Source organism: Mustela nivalis (genome assembly GCF_964662115.1).
Source record: "Mustela nivalis genome assembly, chromosome: 7".
NCBI classification, from domain to species: Eukaryota; Metazoa; Chordata; class Mammalia; order Carnivora; family Mustelidae; genus Mustela; species Mustela nivalis.
In genome coordinates this window covers 46542709-46567609 of record NC_139026.1, presented here as the reverse complement: position 1 = coordinate 46567609, position 24901 = coordinate 46542709, and the positions used below count along the sequence as shown (strand labels likewise).

The window sequence follows — 24901 nt, the reverse complement described above, 5'->3', positions numbered from 1 at the left end:
GCATTCAAGAGCAAAAAACAGGACCTGCTGATAAATTGGATTTGGGAGAGAGGAAAGGAGAGAAGTAGGGTCCGAATCCTAGGCTTTTGGCTTAAGCTATTATTGCATTTATTGAGATGGGGAACTCTGGGATAGGTTCAAATTATATATACATGGAATAGAGACAAGAACTCAGTGTTTGATGTGTTAAGTTTTAGAGGCCCATTAAGCATCAAGATGGGGATATTAAGTAGGTATTGATACACAAGTTCAAATTCAACGATTAGATCAGGCTAGGTGATGCATTTGAGAGTAGTTTAGCTGTGGGATCAGATAGGAGTTTAGGGATACTTTGGAGATGGAGAAGTATGGCACTGGGGAAGAAAAAGCCTGCAAAGAAGGCTGACTACAGAGGAGCTAGCAAAAATGGTGAGGCAAAGGAGATGGAATAATTAGTGTGCTGATGAATCTTGGCTCAGGAGAGCATTTCTGGACAGAATTTAATTGCCTAGACTACCTAGACTTTTTGATGAATTTCTATAAATAGTTTCAGAGCTGAGGAGAGAGCCTGGCCTAATGGAGAGAAGTTGGATTAGGAGTTGCTTAGGAGAACTGCATTCTCCAGGGATGGTTCCCAAAACTGATCAGTTAGTCCGGTCACCCCTCCTTTTTGGCCTCTTCAATGAAGGGTAAATCAAGTGTTCTCTGTTGTCTCTCCCAGCTTTAGAACAATCCACAACCTTTGACTCAGGATTTATACTGGAAGAACAAAGGTTCAGTTCCTGAACATTGGGTTTCAGCTCTTGAGTGGCAACCACCGACCTACCCACTCTGCACCACCACCATGTGAATTCTGTGTGTTTTCATTTTGTGCAGCTAGAGTCTTACATGAGTCTGCTTTTTGTTGTTGTTGTTTTAATTTACTTTTTATTTATTTGCAGCATAACAGTATTCACTATTTTTTCACCACACCCAGTGCTCCATGCAATCCATGCCCTCTATAATACCTACCACCTGGTTCCCCCAACCTCCCACCCCTGCCACTTCAAACCCCTCAGATTGTTTTTCAGAGTCCATAGTCTCTCATGGTTCACCTCCCCTTCCAATTTCCCCCAACTCCCTTCTCCTCTCTAACTCCCCATGTCCTCCATGCTATTTGTTATGCCAACAAATAAGTGAAACCATATGATAATTGACTCTCTCTGCTTGACTTACTTCACTCAGCATAATCTCTTCCAGTCCCGTCCATGTTCCTACAGAAGTTGGGTATTCATCCTTTCTGATGGAGGCATAATACTCCATAGTATATATGGACCACATCTTCCTTATCCATTCGTCCGTTGAAGGGCATCTTGGTTCTTTCCACAGTTTGCTGACTGTGGCCATTGCTGCTATAAACATTGGGGTACAGATGGCCCTTCTTTTCACTACATCTGTATCTTTTATTAGAAACTTTGTTTTTAGAAGTTTTCTTTGTTGTGTTTTCCCCTCAGTAATTTTGACTCATTGTTTAAGACAGAGATGTCAAAGCAATATGAATTTATATTTGCATCTAACTTTTGTGCTAGAAAAATAGTTCATTTTCTTTGATATAGACAAACAAGGGCCCAGTAGTGTCTGTTAATTTTTGTGCAGAACTTCTTGACAGAATTCCTCCTCATTGTTCACATGTATGTGGGTCTTGTGTGTGCCAGGTGCTGCTGTAGGTGCAGGAGATAGAGCAGTGAGCAAGACAGGTGAGGTCCGTTCTTGCGGAACTCTCCGTTCTGTGAGTAATGGACAAGAAGACTAATATTAAAAGGTAAGTGCTCTAGAGATACTTAAAATGGGCTAGAAGGGGAATGGAGGAGTACTCCAGATCAGGGGGTTGGGGAAGGCCACCTCAGGAGGTCACATTTTCAAGCTGGGCTCTTCTGACCAGACCCAGGCTTATGAAGGGAGGCAAGCAGCGAGAGAACCCAACGCTGGCGTACAGCACCTAAGGGAGAAATGAACCTGACATATTTGAAAAACAGCAAAAAGCCCAAGTGTATGGTTGGTGTCAGGGAGGTAGATAAGAGAAAACTGGAGAGGGAGGCATAGGGTCAGACAACGTAGGTCTTAGTAAGCCGCAGTGGGGAATTTGAGGTTTTTCTGTGACAGCTTTGATCACAACTCTAGCTGGCTCTTTCTTAGCTCAGCTTTTAAATACTGGAATTCCTAGAGTTTTGCCCTGGGCCCCCTTCTTGTTATCTAAATATTCTTTAGATCATCTTATCTGGGCCCCTAGCTTTGAAAATCAAGTACCATTTGCATCTGACTCTCCCATCTCCAACCCTGACACCCCTTCCCTAGCTTCGGGCTCTTGTATATATTTGCCCATTGGCCCCTCCACTTAGACTTCTAATGGGCATCTCAAACCCAACATTGACACAGCCCAGTTGCTTACACAATAGTCTAGGGCTTATTCTTGGTTCTGTCACCAATCCACCTCCAATCCAGTCCATCAGCAAGTCACACCAACTCTGCAAAACACACCTTGAATCTGTCCACTTCCCTCCATGTCCACTACTATTACTCATCCAAGTCAGCATCTTTTAAAAACTAAAACTTAAAAAGTTACAATACCACAAATGACCAAGGCTGCTGAAATATAGAGAAGAATAAAACCCTCACAGCAGCTCAGCTTTTACCTATTTATTTTTGGAGTTCTCTAGGAAACGTCAGTACCCAAACATCTAAACCACAGCTACATTAGATTGCGGCTCAAGAGATAAATCTCTACCAAATCTGTGCAAAATGGGGATGCCCAATAGAATTATGAGTTCTTAGAGATGTAAAGACCATAATCAAGGACATATGGGTGGTATTTGTTATTCTCTGAGAGGGAGAAACCTTAAACCCCCATTGCCACCAGCTGGATTGTGCCTTCAGATGTGTGTTCTGGGCTCATCAATTAATACAGATATATTTTCCAGCCCTTCCTTCCCAACAACTTTCTTCTACATTCTCTTTACCTTCCTCAAACCATGTTGGTTGTTATCGGTTAGCCTCTCACTTGGAGGTTGCACACCACCATATCGCAGGCAGAGTCATGTTTCCACGTATGTGCTGTTTGTCCTTGACGATGTTTTGGTTTATTTTTACATTCAATTTGTTTCTGAACAAATTAGTTGCATCATTTATAAATGAGACTTAAAATTAGCTGCAACATTTAAAAATGAGATTTAAAATTAAAATCTGCATTTCTAGCTTCACTTTTAAAATTGGCCACTTTGGCACACTGAATCCACATTCTTGGAGGAAGCTGAGGTGTTCTACCTGTTGGGGCACTCCACTCTTTAGCAGGGCTTGTAGCCTCTGTTTGCCCTATGCCCTACCACCCCTGTCTTCCTGACCCCAAGACTAAAGGGTCACTTGTCAGTTATCAATATGCTTACATGGTTGGTTTTTGCTTATGTGGACCCATTGTACTCACTTACCTGCCTGGCCCGGTAAGTATTTGAGCTTGGGATCCTATTCTAACTTTGCTTCTCAGCCCTCACCTGGAATCCGATTTCTTTCCCTTTTTTGTTTCTGCTCACTCACTAGTCTGCTGCTGAGACTGAGGTGTCTGGGTGAATCATTGGCTGGATCCTCTGTAGTCATTTGGCAGTGAATACAGCGTGACAACTTACTTCCAACGGCCTCCAGAAAATGTGGCTGGGAGCTTCTCTTGGGAGTCTAGATTTAGCCCTGGCTACAGGTCTTCGGCATCCTAATTCATATTGCACCTAAAGGCATCTACTTAAAAGTATCATTTGGCCTCTTCCTTGCTCTGCACATCCCATCTATAGCCAATATTGTATCCGATACCATCTTTGGGTTTTAATACGGGTCCAAATTTGTTATTGCTCTAACCAACACTTTCCAACACAGCCATCTTTCAATTACATCATGCATGACCACTGCCCAAGTAGAAATCATGGACAGAGAGTATATATTTGTACGGAATCCGATGTTGCCCAGCGTTCAAAATCTACCCAAATCCTTCTACAACTTATTTGCCACCTTTTCTCTCTGCGAAGCACATACTGCCCCAGCTCTTCTGTATACATGTGCCATTGTTTGAGTCTCCTCCAGTTGCAGCTCTTAGTGACACCCCCTAGATTAAATAAATCTCTACTTCCTCTGTTCTCATGAGATGTTTTCCCCAGGCCTTATCAAGGTCTCCTTGAGTTGAGTGACTTGTGTTTCTCGCATGCTTCACATTGAAACCTGGGGAGGGCTGGTACTATTACTTACTCATCTTTTTCCTTCCTGCACCCAGCAGAGAGTTCAACACAAGTTGAACTGAGAAAAAACAAACAAACAAACAAATGTAGAAAATTCATTTCTTTAAGCAACTTGATGACTTGTCCTTGAAGCTCTGGGGTCCAATATAACCTTCAAAATAAGATTTTAAATCTCTTTCACTTTTTTCCCCCCAATATAGAATTACCTAGCTTGTTTTTGAGGAACAGTTTATATGTGTGAAGTTTTAAAATACTTATAAGGAAGCATACCACATCATCTATACTAATTCTAGCAATAATGAAGCAATCAGACAAATCCAGAATGTGGAACATTCCATAAGACAATGGGCCTGGATTGTTAAAAAAGTGTCAATGTCATAAAAAGCCAAACAGCTAAAAATGACAATATCTCTATATCTCTATCTTTAAAAGACATAACCAAAGGCAATGCGTGAACATTTATTAGGTCCTTGATCAGAAAACAAAAAGTCATATTTGATGAAATATAAAGATATTTTGGGGACAGTGGGATTAAAACTTATGGGATATCAATGGCCTAGCCAAAAATGTATATAGCAAGAGAGAAAAAGCAGAAGTGGAAAAATATTAGGAATTAGTAAATCTGGATGAAGAATGAGTGGATATTTATTTCACGGTACTATCCTTGCAGCTTTTCAATAGATTAAAAATGTTTTCAAGATAACAAGTTGGGGAAAAAGAGAAAAGGAAGGGACTAAAAGACAATTTAATTTCCTAATTGTATTCTTAGGCTACTGTTAAGTAAATGAATAGCTGAGTGGGATAGCAGAACTTTTATATTTAGGAGTGAAACCAGCTAATAATAGTGAACCATATGTACTCCACTGTGAGAGTTACTGAATCAAATGCTGTTTTGTTGCCCATTAGAGGGGCTTCTCATATGTTATACTTCCAAAGAAAATAAAATCTGGAGGAGATAGGCTAGGTGTGTATCAAAGGAATGTAAGTTTCCACTGTGGTTAAATTTGGAAATACTTCACAAATCCTAACTTTTCATTAGCACAAGCCTGTTTAAAATATCTGCTATTCAAGGTATCTAAAAAAGCAATTTCATTGATGTAATTTCTCTAGGTAAAAAACACACACACTCTGTATATTTGCCTGGTTATGGCTAAATTGATCTGGTTGATAGAGAGGGAGAGATAAATATATTGGTGTAAAAGGACGAATGAGAGATAAGACTATGTATTTATTGCCCATTTATGTAATTACATGTGTCACTAAGGACAAAGGTCCTTAAAACAAAGACGAAAGGCAGAGTAGAAACAGTTCCCTTCAGTAAGATAGATGGATTTGTTACCACTTCCCTCACCATGAATTTTTTTTTTTCTGTATGGTCACATATCCTGGTTTTATAATCATTTTGAGAAACTAACCATCTTTCCGGACACATTTGTTGGCAGAAGATAGGCTTCGCTCCAGTAAAAAGAAAATGAAGATTTTTCGAGAGCATTCGTAGGCTTCAAATTGAGAGGACAGCCCTTACTTCCTGAGCTTTGAGAACCCTTGTTTTGGGAGGAAGTATCTCCATAGGACTCCATAGGACTCCAGCACCATGGATGTGTTAGGGGAAAAGGAGGCCCTGCAGCAGTTCTTTGAAGGTAAGAGGCCAGTTTCCAACATGCACTTCCTGCTTCTGAGAAATGGCTCTGCTCGCAATCACTGTTTCACCTTTTTGGAATTCACTTAAACTTGGCCTGGGAAGAAATGCTGTTGTACTAACTGGCCTAAAATTGGAAGTGGTGGTTTATTTGCTGTGTTTCTAGCAAAAATCAATGGTAGTGATTTAAAAGAACACAGAATTTCTATCTTCTAGCTTGGCTGTTAAAAGAATCACGGGGTCAGCATATCTGTGTTGTCAGTGTTTTTGCCTCTTTCCCGTGCTAGATTGTATTTCTTCTAATCCCCTACGTTTCAAAAATTGCAGGCGTGTCTTGTCTCTAAAATTACTGAATGCAGCACAGGAAGGATGTAAGATTTTATTAAGATAGTTTTCTCTGAGTATATAAAACAGCAAAGGAACACCTCTTCCCCCTTCCCATTTTTGCTTTTCACAACACTTTATTTTGTTTTTTCTTAAGATTTTGCTTATTTATTTGAGAGAGAAAAAGGGAGAGCCTGAGCACAAGTAGGGGGAGGCAGAGGGAGAAGCAGACTCCCTGCTGAGCAGAGAGCCTGAATCAGGGCTCAATCCCAGGACTGGGATCTTAATCCTGGGATTAGGACCTGAACCCAAGGCAATGGCTTAACTGACTGAGTTACCCAGGTGCCCCTCACAACATTTTAATAATGTGCAACTGAATAATGATTTGTTTTTGAAGGGACAGGCATACAATAGGAATGCGTACTTTTTCCTCTGAGAGAGGCATACTATAGGACATGGTTACACAGATTTTCTTCCTTCTAAAAACCTGAACTGGTGGTAAAGCTTCTCATATTTAGTGGGGTTGATGTTCTCATGGAGGGTCTGTTGAAAATGTCATTGCCATTGGAGACTTCAGTATGGCTTTGGTGTTTCATCAGCCATGCTCAGACTTCCATGTGAAGGGAACTGTGACCATACCTTTTATACATTTGAAAGGTATTTCCTAGGAGGAAATAGGAGAATTGAGGGCAGACCTGTTTATTCACAGAATCTGGAGGGCAGTTTGCAGCACATTGAGAAGTGCTTTGGGCCTTTCTTGTGATTTGTAGAGTGCCTAATAAATTCTAGATATTAAAAGGTTGAATGGAATTGACCCAACACCAAAAAGTACCAAATACAGAGTGAGCATACAAAAGAATTGGTGAGATTCTAGGTCACCATCAGAAGGAATCAATACAATATAGTGGTTTCTGTGGCTTGGATTTTGTCAGAAGTAACAATAAGAAATGTAAGACCAAGAGAATTATCACATTATCTCAGTTGGGACCCATCCCAGGGGTTCTTGGTGTCTGATAGTAGCCAGATCAGTGTGTCCCTGTGGGCCAGGCTTTGCACACAGTAGGCACACTAACATAGCTCTATTTTATAGTCTATGATTTTATATTCTATGCAACTTTCATTCTAGCAGTGTGTAGCAATCTCCAAGCTCTAGCTACTAATGCTTTATTTTAGGGAAACCACTTATGAAGTCTACTTGATTCCTTCTAGACCTAGAAAGTTCATCTGGTCTACCTTCTGGTTTATTTTACACCAATAGGATTCCTAGACTGTCTTTGTCTTATTTTCAGATGTTTCTAAGGATAGTTTCATGAGTCTTCTCTGTAGCTTGCTAAAATATCCGATTATTATTTTAATAGTATTTTTCTTAGCTTAAACCAAACTGTGTTGCTCCATTTGAAGCCTTTCTTTTCATGAGGGAGCAGTCATTTCTCCTCATTTTAGGAAATAAAAAAAATAGAGCCACTAGCTTAAGTGATTCCCTTCTGCCTGAAAACCATACAGCTGGTTGTCAATTTCTTATTACCTCCACTCTTGAGCAAATACCGAGCACCCACCTTGTGCCTTGGTAGTTTGTAGGGCTTTGTAGTCTTTCCCTTAGATCTTAACGATTCCTTTCTGAAATATTCCTTAGAATGAGGACAGCGAAATTAGATATGGTATTCTCATGAGGAGAGCCAGTTGCTCATGCTCCTGTTCATGTATCAGTTCTTTTTTTTTTGTTTTTCCTTGAGAGGGAGAGGGAGGAAAGGGGCTGAGGGAGAGCGAAAGAGAGAGCATCTTAAGCAGCTCCCTGCTGAGCATGGAGCCTGACATAGGGCTCCATCTCACACCTGAGATCATGAGCTGAGTTGAAATCAGGAGTTGGCTATTTAACTGACTGAGCCAGCTGGGTGCCCCTGTCAGTTCTAATTAAATGCGATCTTATATTTAAAAAAACAAAAACAAAAACAAAAACAAAATGAAGTCTGAAAAATCAAGAAAAATTGTGGCAATTTGTTACCTAGCTGAAAGCTATTTTTCTGTTTCCTCAGATTCTTCAGTCTAAGAAACTAAGCCTTAAATGCATTTTCCTCAGGAACGTGTTGGATTGGGGTGCCTGGCTGGCTCAGTTGATAGAGCATGCTACTCTTGATTTGGAGGTCATAAGTTTGAGCATAGAGGTTACTTTAGAAAAATAATTTTTTTATAAGTATCTGGATTGGGGCGTCCAGTTAGCTCAGTTGGTTAAGCGTCTGCCTTCGGCTCCTGTCATGATCCCGAGAGTCCTGGGAAGGAGCCCCGTGCATGTCAGCCTCCCTGCTCAGCGGGGAGTCTGCTCCTGCCTGCTTGTGTTCTCTCTCTCTTGCTTGCTCTCTCTCTAATAAAGAAGTAAAATCTTTAAAAAATAATAGGATAAAAAAGTATCTGGATTAACAATATCATTTTCAATTAAATGGTCTTACGTGTCAAAGCTCATGATGATCTTAGTTTTTGTTTTAAACTTTATGCCGAAATCTTTATGATGTGTGTCAGGAAAATGACAAGAACAAAGGGCAATTTCAGGTGGCTAGCAATTCTAATTCTAATTCCCAGTCTGCCACTGATGCAATAGGTAGGTCAGTGAACTAAAGCAGAGAAAGATCGGGTATTCTAGGGATCCCAACGTCCTCTGGGAACTGATACCATGTGACATGTTGGGCTTTTTCAAGAAAGCTGGTACCACTGCAAGAGAAAGGTTATCAGAAGAGAAGCACCTTATTTTATTTACAATAACTAAACTTGGTTACGAGCTAAATTCCTAATAGTGCTGGATTAATTAAATGAATTATGATTTTTCCATGTAATGGAATATTTATAACTATAAAAATGATGATTAAAAATTGTTCATTATATAAGGGGGAAAGGGGGATTATAAATTGGTATATATGATTGAATATATGTGTATACATATATACATGTACATGTAACTTCCCAGAACAAAGTTTATTAAAACTGATTTGTAAACAGTTAATATAGAGATGCCTGGGTGGCTCAGTCAGTTAAGCATCTGCCTTCTGCTCAGATCATCCTGGGATCAAGTCCCGAGTCTGGCTCCCTGCTCAGCGGAGAGCCTGCTTCTCCCTCTCCCTCTGCCTGCTGCTCTGCCTACTTGTGCTCTCTGTCAAATAAGTAAATAAATAAAATCTCAAAAAAAAAAAGAGAAGAACATGAAAACAGTTAATATCTATACATACATGCTCACACACAGACCCGGAACTGACTGGATGAGTACGCTTCAAGTATTAATAGTTGTTAACTCCTAGTGATAAGAACATGGGGATTTTCATTTTCCTCTTTATACTTTACTATTTAAGCACTTAATAGTTGAAATGTATTGTTTTAATCAGGATATGTTAAATAGAGGAGAATGAGTTTAATTCAGCAAAACTCTTCTGTTTAAGATCCATGTATAAAGAAAAAATTACAAAAGACTTTGATACAGGTGAAAAAGATTACAGACCTCCTCCCTAGTAAACCATGCCTAGATCACATCCTTCTGGGGGTATCAAATTCTGTGGGATTTATACCTTTCATTGTGTTATAGCTATTTTAAAACTCTAGATGTTGCAGGTAACTATATCCATGTAAATGATTTTGTCTATAGATAATGCAAATGAACTTGCTTTAAGTGGGTAAAAACCAATTTTGCATTTTCTTGTAAAACCACCCCATGGCCTAGATGGATAGATATAGGTATTGTAGATCTAGATCTAGATCTGCTGTTTGAATTCTCCTTGAGTAGCTCAGTCAGTCGAGGGTCGGACTCTTGATTTCAGATCAGGTTGTGACCTTGTGGTCCTGGCATCAAGCCCAGGTGAGGCTCCTCGAATAGCAGGGAATCTGCTTCTCTCCCTCTCTCTCCTCTTCTCCCTCAACTCCTCCCCCAGCTCATGCTCTCTCAAATAAATCAATAAATCTTTTTTTAAAAATTAGGTACTTTAATTCTTTGATGTGCATTCATCTTATATTGCATGAAAGTCATGATTTTATCTTTTTTTTTTTAAAGATTTTATTTATTTATTTATATAGAGAAAAAGACAGCGAGAGAGGGAACACAAGCAGGAAGAATTGGGAGAGGGAGAAGCAGGCTTCCCACCAAGCAGAGAGCTGGGTGTGGGGCTGGATCCTAGGATCCTGGGATCATTACCTGAGCCTAAGGCAGACACTTAAGGACTGCACCACCCAGGTGCCCCAGTCAAGATTTTATCTTTAAAATTAGATATCCTTTGATACTTGAAAAGTTTTAAGTTGGTTAACTTGGACTTTTATCGATTTCACCTTAAGTTTGAACCAGATTAATAACAACATTTATTACACATTTACCACGTGCCCAGTACCATGCTATTCACTTTATGCTCATTATTTCATTTAATTCTTACAACAGCTCTCTGGATAAAAAGGAATAAGCAAATGAAATGCAGTAAATCTCATTCTTCAGTTTACTTCTTCTTTTTTTTTTTTCCTTTTTTGAAAGCTGTAATTTCACATTCTTAATTCTTGTTTCCTTATGGGTATTTCTTTGGACTACCTTGATATCAGAGGAACTCATCTTTTATTTTCAGGCTTTTTAGAAGATTTTATAAAAACTGATTTGAGGGGTGCCTGGGTGGCTCAGTGGGTTAAAGCCTCTGCCTTTGGCTCAGGTCATGATCCCAGTGTCCTGGGATTCAGCTCCTTACCCGGCTCCCTGCTTGGCAGGGGGCCTTCTTCCCCCCATCCCCCACCCCCAACCTGCCTTTGCCTACTTGTGATCTCTGTCAAATAAATAAATTAAAAAAAAAATATATATATATATATATATTTTTTTTTTTTTTTTAACTGATTTGAGGGATGCCTGGATGGCTCATTTGGTTAAACACCTGCTTTTGCCTCAATTCATGATCCCAGAATCCTGGGATAGGGATCTGCATGGGGCTCCTTGCTCAGTGGGGAAACTGCTTCTTCCTCTACATGCACTCCCCCTGCTTTTGCGTGCTCTCTCCCTCTGACAATTAGTAAAGTCTTTTAAAAAATTTTTAAAAACTGATTTGAAAAGAATATGTAATTGTTCATTGTGTTTAATCTTTAAGGAGGAAGTTTTCTGAATTGAAAACTTATTTAGCTCTTCTTGGTCTTGTCCTGAAGTACATTCTGAAACACTTGCTGACTTTTCTTGAAAGCGAAAGAGGAGATTCCTACCCTGACTGCATGGAATGGGAAAAAAACCACATAGTAAGAGCAGATAACAAGGAGAAACACAAGGAAGACACTGGTCCACTGAAACTCTTTGAAGCTTGAGGAGCAGGTGGCTTCTAGAACCCGAAGCTGTGGTCAGGCAGGAACCACCTGACAGCTCCTGAGATCTAAGAGGAAGAACAGTCCATTCAGGAAGCAGCTGTCAACAAACTTCCAAATAGTCTGCCGCCCTCTCTCTGCTTAAGATTTAAAATGTTAGGTAGCTGTTATTAAGCAAGAATTGTAAGGATGCAGGATAGGCAAAAACATCTGCTGCCCATGAACTTTACAGGGATACCCTGGAGGGCCAGGTGTTCAGGCAAATGGGGAAAATACAGAACTCTGGAGTAATGACTCAAGTGCCCAGCCCCCATGGGATGGATCTAGAAAGGCTTCCAAGGAAGGTGAGCAGAATTGTTGAGGAGGAGAAGAGATGTCGCTTAGAATAGTGCCTATGGGGGCACCTGGGTGGCTCAGTGGGTTGAAGTCTCGGCCTTCGGCTCAGGTCATGATCCCAGGATCTTGGGATCGAGCCCTGTGTCGGGCTCTCTCCTCCGTGGGGAGCCTGCTTCCTCCTCTCTCTCTGCCAGCCTCTCTGCCTACTTGTGATCTCTGTCTGTCAAATGAATAAACTTAAAAAAAAGGAAACTATGAATAAATTATTTTTAAAAATGTGCCTATGTGCATATAGTAGACAGTCAGTAATATTAATTGAATAAATGAATGAAAGAACAATGCAAAAGACTATTCTAGTCAACAAAGAGTGATTGAACTTGGGTTTGGAGAACCCAGCAAGTTCAAATATAGGAAGAAGGAAAACTTGCCCAGGAAGAAGCGGAAAGCTCTAGTGAATAGAATAAATGGAAGCAGAGCCGAAAAAGTGTTGCCAGGTGATGGAAAGCCTCAGATGAATGGTAAATGTATGAAGTGGTTCTTGCATGTTATTTCTCCAAAAGTGAAACCAACTCTAACTGGTGGGTGAGTCTGACTTCCTGAACTGAGAGGCATCAGAAGCTCCGAAAACCTATCAGCAGTGTGGGAGGACAAAGCTACAGTGCCCAAGGCTGGCCCTGGGCAAGGCTATTTTGTGGGGGAAGAGTGTCGTTGGCCTCAGGCCAGGCCCTCAATTCTTTATTTTTCTTTCACTTTGGGGCCACCACTTTCTCAGCTTCTCAGCACCCTTTTGCCCTCTTCTTTCTGCGCCAATAAAACCTGAGCATTCACAGAAGGTACAAACAGCAAATGATCAGATGTCATCACACATCTGTATTGAGCCTTGTCCCTGTGTGCTTTCAGTGGACACGAAGATGTTTTGACCAAATGAATCGAAAAAGGTTGCATCTCTAAGCGTAGGTTTGGTTGTTCTTCAATGGTGGAATTTTATTTATTTATTTATTTATTTTTAAAGATTTTATTTATTTATTTGACAGAGATCACAAGTAGGCAGAGAGGCAGGCAGAGAGAGAGAGAGGGAAGCAGGCTCCCTGTGGAGCAGAGAGCCCGATGCGGGACTCGATCCCAGGACCCTGAGATCATGACCTGAGCTGAAGGCAGCGGCTTAACCCACTGAGCCACCCAGGCGCCCCATAATGGTGGAATTTTAGATGTTGTGTCTTGGCAACATCCTATAGTTATCATTGTAGGACTGATTTTATTGAACATTTATTATGTGCTGGGTATAGAGTTTAATTAAGAACATGGATTCTCGGGGCGCCTGGGTGGCTCAGTGGGTTAAAGCCTCTGCTTTCGGCTCAGGTCATGATCCCAGGGTCCTGGGATCGAGCCCCGCATCGGGCTGTCTGCTCTGCGGAGAGCCTGCTTCCTCCTCCTCTCTCTCTGCCTGCCTCTCTGCCTACTTGTGATCTCTGTCTGTCAAATAAATAAATTAAAAAATCTTTAAAAAAAAAAAAAAAAAAAAAAAAAAAAAGAACATGGATTCTGAGTCAGCTGTCTTCGATGTGAATCCTGGTTCTGCCATTTATTGCCTCTCGGATGATGGAGGAGGAAACGACTGCAGGTCTTAGTTTCCTTATTTAGAAAATGCGGATAACAGCATTATCCCAAATTTTGGTTGTAATATCTCTACGCCTGGCACAGAGAGCTTAATTAATATTAGCTATTGTTATTCTCATTGTTACCTTGCTAGCGCTTTCTCTGTGTGACATCAGCACAGTCCTGTGAGGGATTTTTATCCTCCCATGAGAATCAGGAGGCTGGAGGAGGTTAACTTGCTTGAAGATCATCCCGGTAGAATGTGGATGCGAGTTCCTCATATGTCCCTTTTTTTTAATTGAAACAGCCAGTCAAAGTGAGCCAGGGGTTGCCCTCACGCAGAGGGATTCCAGTGGTGAACAGAGTCCTTGTTTCGGAGCAGCTCCTCATCTGGCTGAAGAGAGAAGACAAGCAAGGGAATAGAATAACTTCAGAGAATCAATAATTATGAAGAGAATAAAACCAGATAGTTGTGCAGAGAGAGACTGAAGATGGCAGGGAGAGCAGGTGACATAAGCTCAGGTAACCGGGAATGCTTCTGAGGAGGTGGCATTCCGGCAACTCATCCACCAGGGGTAGGATTACTGGTCAGGGCTGTGTCTGTGTGAGACTTGTGCTCTGTTGCTTTAAGTGAGGCCAGTCATTATGTTTGAATGATTTTCTATTCAGCCACTTAAGTGCAGGCTTAGGGTAGGGGAAGAACTGGGTTTTTACAAAGTTGAGGTTTTCCCAGGTGAGTCCCAGGTGAGAGAAGGGAAGAGAGTGACTAGCCTTTGCAAGGGAGTAATTGGAGTGATGGGCCCTAACTCCTCAGCGGGGTAAGAAGGGAAGGGCGAGTCGCAAGGGGTGAAGAGGTGTGGAAAGGTGGCTGTAAGGTTTATGAATGGGGGATCCCAGTGGGTGAAATGATAAGAGTAGAGGCACCAGTGTCAATGAGTGGAAAGGATGGGCTGGTCAGAAGACAACACTTGGAACTGAGACTTCAGAGGGTGCAGGTACTGGTTTGATGCCAGGGTTTCGCAGGGCACCATGACGGAAGGTGTCTGAGGTGAGGTGGAGAAAAGGTGGGAGATGAGGGGTTTAAGAACCCGAGAGGCTGGGAGAGTATCGGGTGGATGTGGAAGCCCTGAGGAGTGATAGTGAAAGTGGTGTTGCAGAGGGGAAGAGAGGGAAGCACATGCTGGGTGTCCAGTGAGACAGCAATAGTGAATGAGCGAGAAGGTCCTAGATGGTGCTACCAGGAGGGGCCTGGTCATCTGATATGTGCTTCATTGGAAGAAGGGAGGAGGAAAGCTAATCTGAAAACAGCAGAAGAGTAAGGAGAACACCTCCCCCTTTTAGCCCCCAGGAACATGTGGGAGCACCTTTATTGGAGATGTTCTGTAATTTAACCAGTTGTTATGGCTGGACATTTGGGCTTGCTCTAGATCTTTCCTTGTTCTACATATAATGTGATCAAGTTTTCCCCCCAAACCCTTTGTTATTTACTTTGTATGAATCTCCTCAAAATAGAGTTACTGGCATATAGAATTTTTTTTTTTAATTAGTTAAGACAACTTACCTGCTAGGAAGTCCCCCCCCCTTTTAATCAATCTGTAGACTGTCTCTATCACTGCTGTTTGATATTAATTTTCATTTTTTTTTAAAGATTTTATTTATTCATTTGACAGAGAGAGATCACAAGTAGGCAGAGAGGCAGGCAGAGAGAGAGGAGGAAGCAGGCTCCCTGCTGAGCAGAGAGCCCGATGTGGGACTCGATCCCAGGACCCTGAGATCATGACCTGAGCCGAAGGCAGCGGCTTAACCCACTGAGCCACCCAGGCGCCCTAATTTTCATTTTTTGACTTAAAAAAGATACTCTATGCCCAGAGTTCTTCACCTGGGTTAAGATTCAGGGGGATTCAAAGCCTGTGATACTGAGTGGAAACAGGTGTTTGTGTAGGCTAATATGTTAGTGGAAGTCTCCATACTCTTCATCAGGTGCCCAGTGAGGTCTGTGAAGCAGAAGAGCTGAGGCACCCCCTGCTGTGGTCTCGGGCTGTTGGCAGCTTCCCTCACCTGCCCCTCTTGAGGACCCTGAGCCTGGAGCCCCCATGATGGAGAGGACGCCCTTCAAACTAGGGAGAAGATCCTAGACTGGGGCACGGTTTGATAAAGTCTAGAAACTTACTACTTAAAATGTTGTAAAGAGATGGGAAAGGGAGATCTGATGGCATGATTAAAAGCAGTGATGAAAAAAAGTTAATGGTTTCATCTCTGTATTCAGAGCTGTCACCTTATCAGAAAATGCTTATACCAAAGGGATACTGTAACCAAAAGGGGAGTGAATTCTTCAAAGTCTGCTCTCAGTTTTACGAGTGGGTATAAAAAAATCTCCAGAAAAAGGTGATTATTTCCTCCGCACTGGGCTTCCTTCAGTCCCCAGGGGAGCTCCCGAAGCACCTGAAGAGAGGCTTCTGGGGGCCCAGTCTGCTAGGCGGAAACTCTCGGCATTGGATCAGCATTTGCTCGTTATTTGAGCCTAACCTGCTTCTAAAAAGATTCTGGGTGTACTTTACATTACCTTAAAATTGATTTAATCAAGTCAATACTAGGGAATGGAAAGGATAATAAAACACGCTGGGGCTGTGGGAATCATAGCAAAATTCAGGTATCAGTGGGTTAGCCACGAGACTGAAATCTCTTCTCTCAACTCTATCCCGCCTCCCAGACATTCACTTCTCTTTCATCACCAAAATACCCTGAAAATACATCTGAAAAATACCCGCTCTATTCTTCACGTCCTATTTGCTTTTCAACCCAATTTAATCAGGCTTCTGCTCTGAATTACTCGATTGGAATTTCTTCTAACTGCTGGGTGGCATTAAAGACATTCGACCTCATCCTCCTGGTGGTGACTCTGGGATTCGTCACCATCACCCATTGTTCACTCGTGGAAACTCTCTTCTATTTGATGCCCTGGCACCTTCTCTTCTGGTTCTCCTCCAGCCTGTGTCCTCTCAGGTGCTTTCAGTAGTTTGCCCCCTCCTGGTCTGCCCACGAGTCCTGATTCGGAAACTCTCTTATTGGAACATCAAAGCTTACCCTGAGTGGCATTCCCATGGGTCAACATATCCCAAGTTCTATTGCCAATACCTGGATTTATAGCCTTTTAAAGTACGTGTGTTTGAGCCTGGGTGTCCCTCAGTTTTCCCAAATCCACACATTCAAAGTGGAACTCATTAATCTTCTCTCTGATTTCAGTCTTCACTGCCTCCCATGTTCCCTTCGCTCTTCAACAAACCCCCCAAACTGGAAACTGGGGTGTCACTCTTGATGACTCCTTCTACACTCTGTAGCTAATCTTTTATCAAATTGTCGCTTCCACCTCAGAAATGTCTTTCGGCTGCAACCGCCCCCCGCCCCCACTTTGTTCAGAGATTTCATCTCTTGCAAGAATCTCTTAACTTCTGTCTTTCTGTTGACCATCTTCCACTATGCTGTTGACTCATGTAGATGCCATCGCTTAAACATTTCTGTTGAATCTCCTTTGCCTGAGCTTAGTGTAATTGTCCCAAGATAACATTCCAGGTGTCCTATCGCAGGGGACTCCTCCACACTCATATCTATTACAGGTGTTTGATATAAGTGGTTAAGGTCATGCTCCAAAGCCAGAGTTCCAATCTTGACTCTGCCCCTTGCTAGCTGTGTGATCTTCCTCCTACTTCATATCTCTGTGTCTCATTTATGTACCTATAAAACCAGAATATTCCTTGTAACTATCTAATAGGGTTTGGGAAGGTGATATGATGCTGTCTACATGAGGCTCAGAATAGTCCCTGGATTACTATATTTTTGCTATTACTATTATTATCTTCAATATTGTTCTTACTATTACCTATACCCCAGCCTCACAACTTCTCATGGTTTCTTGAATGCTTCCTGCCCTTTCATAACACTGGATCTTTGACTGTGCCCTCTCCCCAGAATGCACTTTCCTACTTCTTTCTCCAGCAGACTTCCCTGAGCTAAGTTAGAAGCAAAATTCTCCATGCTTCTCCCGCACTTTGTCTATACCCTTGGGTACGCACCCTTCACATCAAAGTTCAGTTTCTGTGTTTTGCATGTCTGTCTCCCACAGAGGACAGTGTAAGCATCTCCCTGTAAGGATTTGTCTTTGTCTCGCTCATCTTTGAAGGCTCTCTGTCTTGCATGTTGCCGTTACTGAAAAGATGTTTGTTGAATGTGTGTTAAATGAGTGAAATTCTTGACCAGAATTTCTGGTGGAGAAACAGGGGCCCTTCTTTTGCCTTATATGTAGCTGTTCAGTTTGTGCTCATTTTCTCACTTTTCTCTGGATATCTCATTTTCTCTGGGTATTAAATATCCAGACCAACTCTGGAGAGGAAGTCACAGCTCCTCACCGATGTTTGTTATGTAGATTACTCTTGGATCTGTGACCTAGGGTGGTTTCCTCTGTTCTCCTTAAAAGGAGCTATTAGCGGGAAGGGAATGAAGGTGGTGTGGCGTTCAGTAGAAAACAAGGCAGAGATGCTAACTGGGGATGGAGAGATTCAAAACCCAAGTCCCTTTATGACAGGTTCAGGCTCTGACTCAAACTGAGCCATTAGCTATGAAGCAAAATGAATACTTAGAAGCCATCAGGAGACTTTCGGAGTTTAAGAGAGGAGTGGATGGTGCAATCCTGAGGAAGAATAAAGGTCCAGGGGCGCCTGAGTGGCTCAGTCAGTTAAGTGTCTAACTCTTGATCTCAGCTCAGGTCTTAACCTCAGGGTCATGAGTTCAAGCCCCATGTTGGGGTCCATGCTTGGTGTGGAGCCCACTTAAAAAAAAAAGTCCAAGCATCAGGGAACACAGTCAAGGTAATGGGGGTTGCAGGAATGATCTTGGGGATTGTCTGATTACAGGTCTTGCCCATGTTTTATAGTCCACCCACATGACCTTTGGAAATTAGGCACCTTTACAAATCACACACATTAACCCTGAGCTCCTGACTCCAGTCTGCATGTGTGGTGATGAGTGACATGGTTCTTAGACCACAGGCTTTGCTTCCAGATTGCCCTGGGTGGAAATCTCAGCTCTTCCATGGACTTAGGGTGCAGCCTTGGCAAATGACTGGGTCTCTCTGAGCCTGTGTCCTCAGCTATCAAGTGAAGTAGATACTGTTTCATAGGAGAGGAATGAGAAGAAGTAAGATGATCTTAGGCAAAGGGCTTTGCATGGTGCCTGACCCACTGTTACTGCCCAGTGCAGTAGTTGTATCAGTAACATATAATTAAGAAAATGTTCATTCTTTTAAAGGAGCTCCCTGAAGCAGCCTGTGATCAGTCAGAAAACTACTAGCCTGTAATGAACACTTGATGTGACACGCTGTACCAAATCTTAAGCTGTATTAATTCTTAATTTGCACAACAAAATGAACAATGAGATAATGTTATCACCACTTTATAGATGAGGAAAGAGAGATTCAGAGTTCGTATCTGGCCCAAAGGAACACGGCTATTATGTCTGAGAGCTTGGAGCTAGGCAGAAGCCTGTCTTACTCCAGAGGCTTGTGTTCCTCGTCACTCCGCCCGGTGTTTTCTGAACAGGTTGCAGAGGACCATCTATAGACTTAGCTGCCGAACTTCCGGCTCCTGTTCAAATAACTGGGATGTGCACGTGCGCGCGCACGCGCGTGTGTGACAGGGCGCCAGTTTGCATGTAATTCCATTCCATAGATGAAATTATTCTGGAGTCTGAGTGATTGGTACATTAGTGTCATCCGGCTTTTTCTTTTTCTTTTTTGCAAAACCCAGCTCCAATGCTATGAGATGAGGTGTTAGGGATAAAAAGGCAGTAGTTTATGTTCATAGAGCAGGCGGTTACAGATTCCCAGAAGACAAGGCTACCCAGTAAGAATGCAAAGCTAGAAGAATACCAGCCCTGGCCTGAGCACTGCTCAGAGCAAATCAAACATCTGTAGAGGGGATTGGGGCAGGGGGGTTCCTCAGAAGTGTAGTAGGAAATATTGACTCTCCAACTTGGCTTTTTTTGGTAACCAGAGTCAGAACAAAAAGCCCAGTGAGAGGATACTCCGATATCTGATTCGCTGATGGTAGCAACATAAGAAGCAATTGTCATGCTCAGTAATGTGAGATAATGTGTTCTAAGGAGAACGTGAGATGACTTGACAGCTGGAAGGAGTGTCACTCCACCAGGGTGAAGCTGATCAATAGCCTCAAATATTAGGAGCTGAGAAATATGCTTCCTGTGAATTTATGGCTGTGGGTGGTGGCATAGGCTTTGGTGAACCAGGCAGACCTGGGTTTGAATCCTGATTCCCCTGCTGCTTAGTTGTGGACCTTGGGCTAATGACTTAACATCCTAACATTTCAGTTTTCTCCATCTGTAAAATGGGGATAATAACATCTGGTTCTTAGGGTTATGGAGATGAATGAGGAAATAAATGATAGCTATTGATTTTATTATAACATTTGCAAGTGTGAAGGAACCAAGTTGCTTGCTTGCTTGCTTTTGAAATAAGAATGAGTACAAGCTACACACACACACACACACACACACACACACACACTTCTTTTTCAAAGAAACACTCTTGTCTCCAGGGAGTTATTACAACTTTTACATGTTCACATTAATTCCAGAGCCTTTATAATCATAAAATCCATTTATAGCCCTTAGTTGCCAAGCAACATAGGACAAAGTACTGAGTATTTCCTTTTATTGCAAAAGGTTCAGCTTTTCCATATTGGTCTTGAAATCAACATTTTTCAGAAAAGACGGAACCGTGAAAATACTGTATTTCCAAGGTTTTTTGAGCATTCCTTGCTTGGGGATACGATCAAAGCTGAAAACAATATATTGTTATTATTATCCTGTTCTTGAATAGTCTAAAGCATTTTGTGCTAATTTCACAGTAAATCTTTAAGAAAGTCTGAAGATGGGAGACTGCAAATTTAGTTTAAGGGGAGAACTTGCTTCATATAATCTACATTCTGAGGATGCTCTCACTGTAGGAGAACTAGTTCTTTGATCCGTCATTGTCTTTCCAGAAAGACTGGGATGACATAAAATTCATATGAAGAATGCTGTCTGCTGACCTTGGTAATTGATGACCTCAAACATGTCATTCAACCAGGCTTTGACAGGGTTTGGGGAAGCTGGCTTTGAGGCATATAACTGAACTAAATTCTCTTCTTCTTTGAAAAGTACTAATGGTTTTAATTATTTTTTGTTGTTTTGCCTGTGGATAATTAGGAGGTAAAGGTTGAAAGTCCAAAGAGAATTGAAAGAGTATATTACTATTTAATAGTCTATAAAGGATCCCGGTATGACTTATATTTTTAACTGCTCATAAAAGCATGTATAGAAACAGTTTTTAAAATTTGTATAGCTATTTCTCTATGTGCGTGTATTAAAACAGGACAGAACAGATTAGAGTATCTCACCTGAAATTTTACTCTCCTTGTCCCACATGCATTGTGCACATGCAGTGGATTCCACAGATGCAAAGGGTGGAAGCAACAGTCCTCTTTTCTTCCTTCCCTTGTTGGTTAGGCAAGCCTGTTGCTTTGAAACAAATCTGTTAAGTCACACAAGATGTTTTATATGCAGGAAGACGCAGAAAGGACATCTACAAACTATTTCTTACAAATTTTCCAAGGTTGGAGCTAACCAAGACTCTTCTGCTAAAAGTAAATGTACTTTGGGATGATTTTTCTGTGTGACTATAGAAGAGTAAGATCTAGTAAAGACTAGGCTAATTCCAATTGATCAGTAGAAGGGCACTTTAAAATCTCTTATCCTGGGGTCCTTGGGTGGCTCAGTGGGTTAAAGCCTCTGCCTTTGGCTCAGGTCATGATCCCAGGGTCCTGGGATCGAGCCCTGCAGTGGGCTCTCTGCTTCCCCCTCTTTCTCTGTCTGCCTCTCTGCCTGCTTATGATCTCTGTCTGTCAAAAAAATAAATAAAATCTTTTTTTTTTTTTTAATCTGTGATTCATGCATCTCAAGAAGTGTTGTGCCTTAAGAAGTATTTGGAGAACTTTCATTTCTTCTTTGTATCTGCATGGGGATGACAGAAAGACAGAAGTCTGCTCCTGGAAGAAGGAGGCTCCTGTGTGAAAATCTGAGTTAGCCTTTCATGATAGTCAGGGCTGGAAACCATGCTTTGGACTTGGTCCTCCCTTTGCTGGCTGTTTATGGAAATGTTGGAAAAAATAAAAGTATACTCAGCCACCAATTTTTTAAAAAAGATTTTATTTATTTATTTGACAGACAGAGATCACAAGTAGGCAGAGAGGCAGGCAGAGAGAGAGGAGGAAGCAGGCTCCCTGCCGTGCAGAGAGCCCGATGGAGGGCTCGATCCCAGGACCCTGGGATCATGACCTGAGCGGAAGGCAGAAGCTTTAACCCACTAAGCTACCCAGGCGCCCCTTAACCACCAATTTTGACATTGTTTTATTTTGCCAGTTCATTCCTTACCCATCTTCAAGGTTTTCCTCTCACTCATCCAGTTGTATTATATTTGTTGATGGCATTTGACATTTCACAAACTCTCATTTCTGTCACTCATTGGTCCCTCTTGCAATCCTGAGAGGAAGGCATTTTACAGATGAAAGAAATGGAGCCTCAAAGAAGTTGAAAGATATGTCTAAAACCACCCTGGTAAATGCCAGTGGTGGTGACAAAACCTTTATCTTCTCATCCCAAGTCCAAAGCTCTTTCCCTCTGGATACCCCTTCAAGGAGAAAGAGGTAACACTTGGCTTGGCTCATTGGCTTCCATATTCTAGGGTAGAAGTCAGACTAATACTTCAGTAAACATAGCCAGCCTTTGGAAAATCTCCTCCCTTTTATCTTCCTCTCCCTCACCTATCCCCAGTCACCATGTTAATCTCCCACAAACTCGCCTCTGGCTACCTCACTGCACCCACTTTCCAGAACAGGGCCAGTAAGTTCCTATCATTTGGGCCTTCACTTAACCCCCTGCTTTGATGATCTGATCTGCCTTGACTGCAGTGATTGATCTATTGTTCTGAGTCATGTGTTTGGGGTGTGAGGACGAGTTGCAGAGAAGGATTAAGAAGGGAAAGAACATTTATTATGTGCTGAGCACTAGTAGTGTTGAAGAAAAAATTGGTGATACTTGTTAAAGCCTGGTAAGGATGACTTTATTCAAGGGAGGGACTATCAAGATGGGTCTAGTGACCACTGTGATGGAAATTTGCAATGGGGAAGAGAGACTGGGCTCAACTCTGTGTGGGCAAGTGGGACTGTCTAGCCCAGGAGCAGGGTAAGAGAGGGATTCTAGCTAGACTAGCCTAACAGAATTCTTGCTGGAAGCAGGCTAGGGTGACCCGCCGTCTCCTGGGGCAAGGTGAGGTTGAGGAACCTGATTAGATGTCAAGGGTGATCAGATCTGGAGGATGGGTGATTCTGGTTAAACTTACCATCAGGATTCTTGCTACAATTGGACAATGCGGACAGAAACATGAAAGTAGGCCTTGTTGGAAAGTTCAGAGAGGCCTGAGTAGTTTGATCTCGGGTGAACCTGTCAGCAGGTTCAGGAACCTGTCAGGATTACACATCACATTTAGTCTGTGAGCCATGCACTAAGGTGGTAACAACCCCCTACCCCCCCCCCCCCCCGCCAGATAAGGAAACAGGCCCAGGGAAGTTCAGCAGAACTAGAATTTATCTCAAGTTGGCCTGGTGGCAGTTCTCCAGATCTCATGCTTTTCCTTGCCTTCATGTTATATGAAGCTCCTGCTTCTGGATCGCCCTTCTCTGCCCTGCTCACCTGGCTAATTGCTGTTGACGATGGAGGTCTCTGCTTTCGCATCATTCCCTTGGGGCTTCTGCACATTCCTAGTACTTTCCACTTCATCATGAAATACATGCCTTGAAATGGCATATATTGCCTTTTCTGGGTCTCCCTCCCACAGACAACTGGAAGGAAGGAACTATGTCTCATTCATTCCTTTGGCCTAAGCGGCCAGGGGCTGATGCATAGTCATCACTCCAACCCATTTATCAAATCAATAAATAAAAGCCCCAAGCCAGGTCTTCTTCCAAGTCTGTTGGATTTCCGTCCATTATTTCTCACATCCAAGAAGATCTGAGTCTTCATCCCACAGTCACAGATGACCCAGTCCTCGGTCAGTGTCCTGTTGGGCTGCCTTCCCCTCCCTAACCCTCTATCTACCTGGCTTGGCAGGACAGGAAGGCACTGCTGAGGCAGGACGGGTGCTCTTCAGAGCCACAGGGTGGGCAGCTTCTGTGGCACATTTCCTTGAATATGTGCCATGCAGGGTCTACCCACTGGGGGCATCGATTTCATATTCAACATTGTACATTCCAGAGGATCCAAACCACCTGGTAAGCTTATGGGTAGATAGCCACCCTTTAGCTCTCCGTCCTCTGGGGTGTTTTCCTCTTCATACTTTCCCTTCTTCCTTCTTCTTCCTCTTTTTTGGCCCTTGGTGAAATTAGAGCTGCTAAGAGACCAAACCAGAGCAATAATTCTTCAACAATTTTGAACATAAAATAAATGAGATTTCTTGATGTGTTCCTATACCACTTGAAAGAAAGGTTGTAAGCTTCTGTTTGCCAAATTTCTCTTCCACAGTTAAAAATTAATATTGGTTAACATGCAGTTGATTGTGTTTTATTCATTTCCCTGTGTATATTAACCTTAGTATATGTTAGTGAAGAGAAAGGGCACAAAGCATAAAAGTTTCATCCTCATGTTGAAGGGCTGGGAGGAAGCTCGGCTGTAAGGTTTTACAGCTCCTGGAAAACTGGGTTCCCAGATTCCCAGAAAAGCCAGAGTATCTTGCTTAATTTATATTCCAGATCATTAATTTGAAAGGAGAAGAAGTGTGAACTTGATAACCAATTAATTAAACATTGAAATATGACATGAAAATCGAGGTTACATGGGGGCAATAGACCGACCATTTCCCCCTCCTACTTTAAATCCATGCAAAAGTTTACATTATTCACCGAGAAACTGTGCAAATTGCCATAAGGGCAGCGGTCCAAAGGTACTGAACCAATCAACAATCATTTATTATTTACACTGAGTGGTTCCTGAGTCTGTGAAAAAGCAAATTGGACACATTCATCTGGAACTGTCATAACGTTGATGCTGAAAGGTCATAGATCTACTACATTTTTAAGTTGTATATGGCAGACACCATCAGCTGCCTTCTCAGTAGTGGTCCAGCCACCTTCTTTTCTGCTGGCAAAAGCTTTCTATTCTGAGAGAGGAGGAGAGTCCTGAGCTCAGGAAGGGTAGGCTCTAATGTAATTGATTTAAATCAGGTATCACAATCAAGTATCAAGTTCCTCCTCTTTCTCCCCTTGTCTTCATAATTCAGCAGCTATAACTCTTTTTTGCAATGCCTTCCATCTTCTTTTCTATAAAGGGAAAATTTCTGTATTTGCTGAAGCACATAACAATATTAATAATACCTTTG

At 42.1% G+C, this 24901-nt stretch overlaps 1 protein-coding gene across 5 annotated transcripts in view; it reads left to right on the top strand.

Moving 5' to 3' along the window:
* Nucleotides 1-1565: 1565 nt before the first annotated feature.
* The window catches only part of MYRFL (myelin regulatory factor like), a 125424-nt gene continuing 102088 nt past the window's right edge, over nucleotides 1566-24901 (top strand). For all 5 annotated transcript variants that reach the window (XM_082742868.1, XM_082742867.1, XM_082742866.1 and 2 more), the window contains exon 1: nucleotides 1566-5872. In XM_082742868.1, coding sequence (XP_082598994.1) covers nucleotides 5827-5872 — 46 coding nt within the window. In that variant the 5' untranslated portion in view covers nucleotides 1566-5826. The remainder of the gene's footprint in view (nucleotides 5873-24901) is intronic.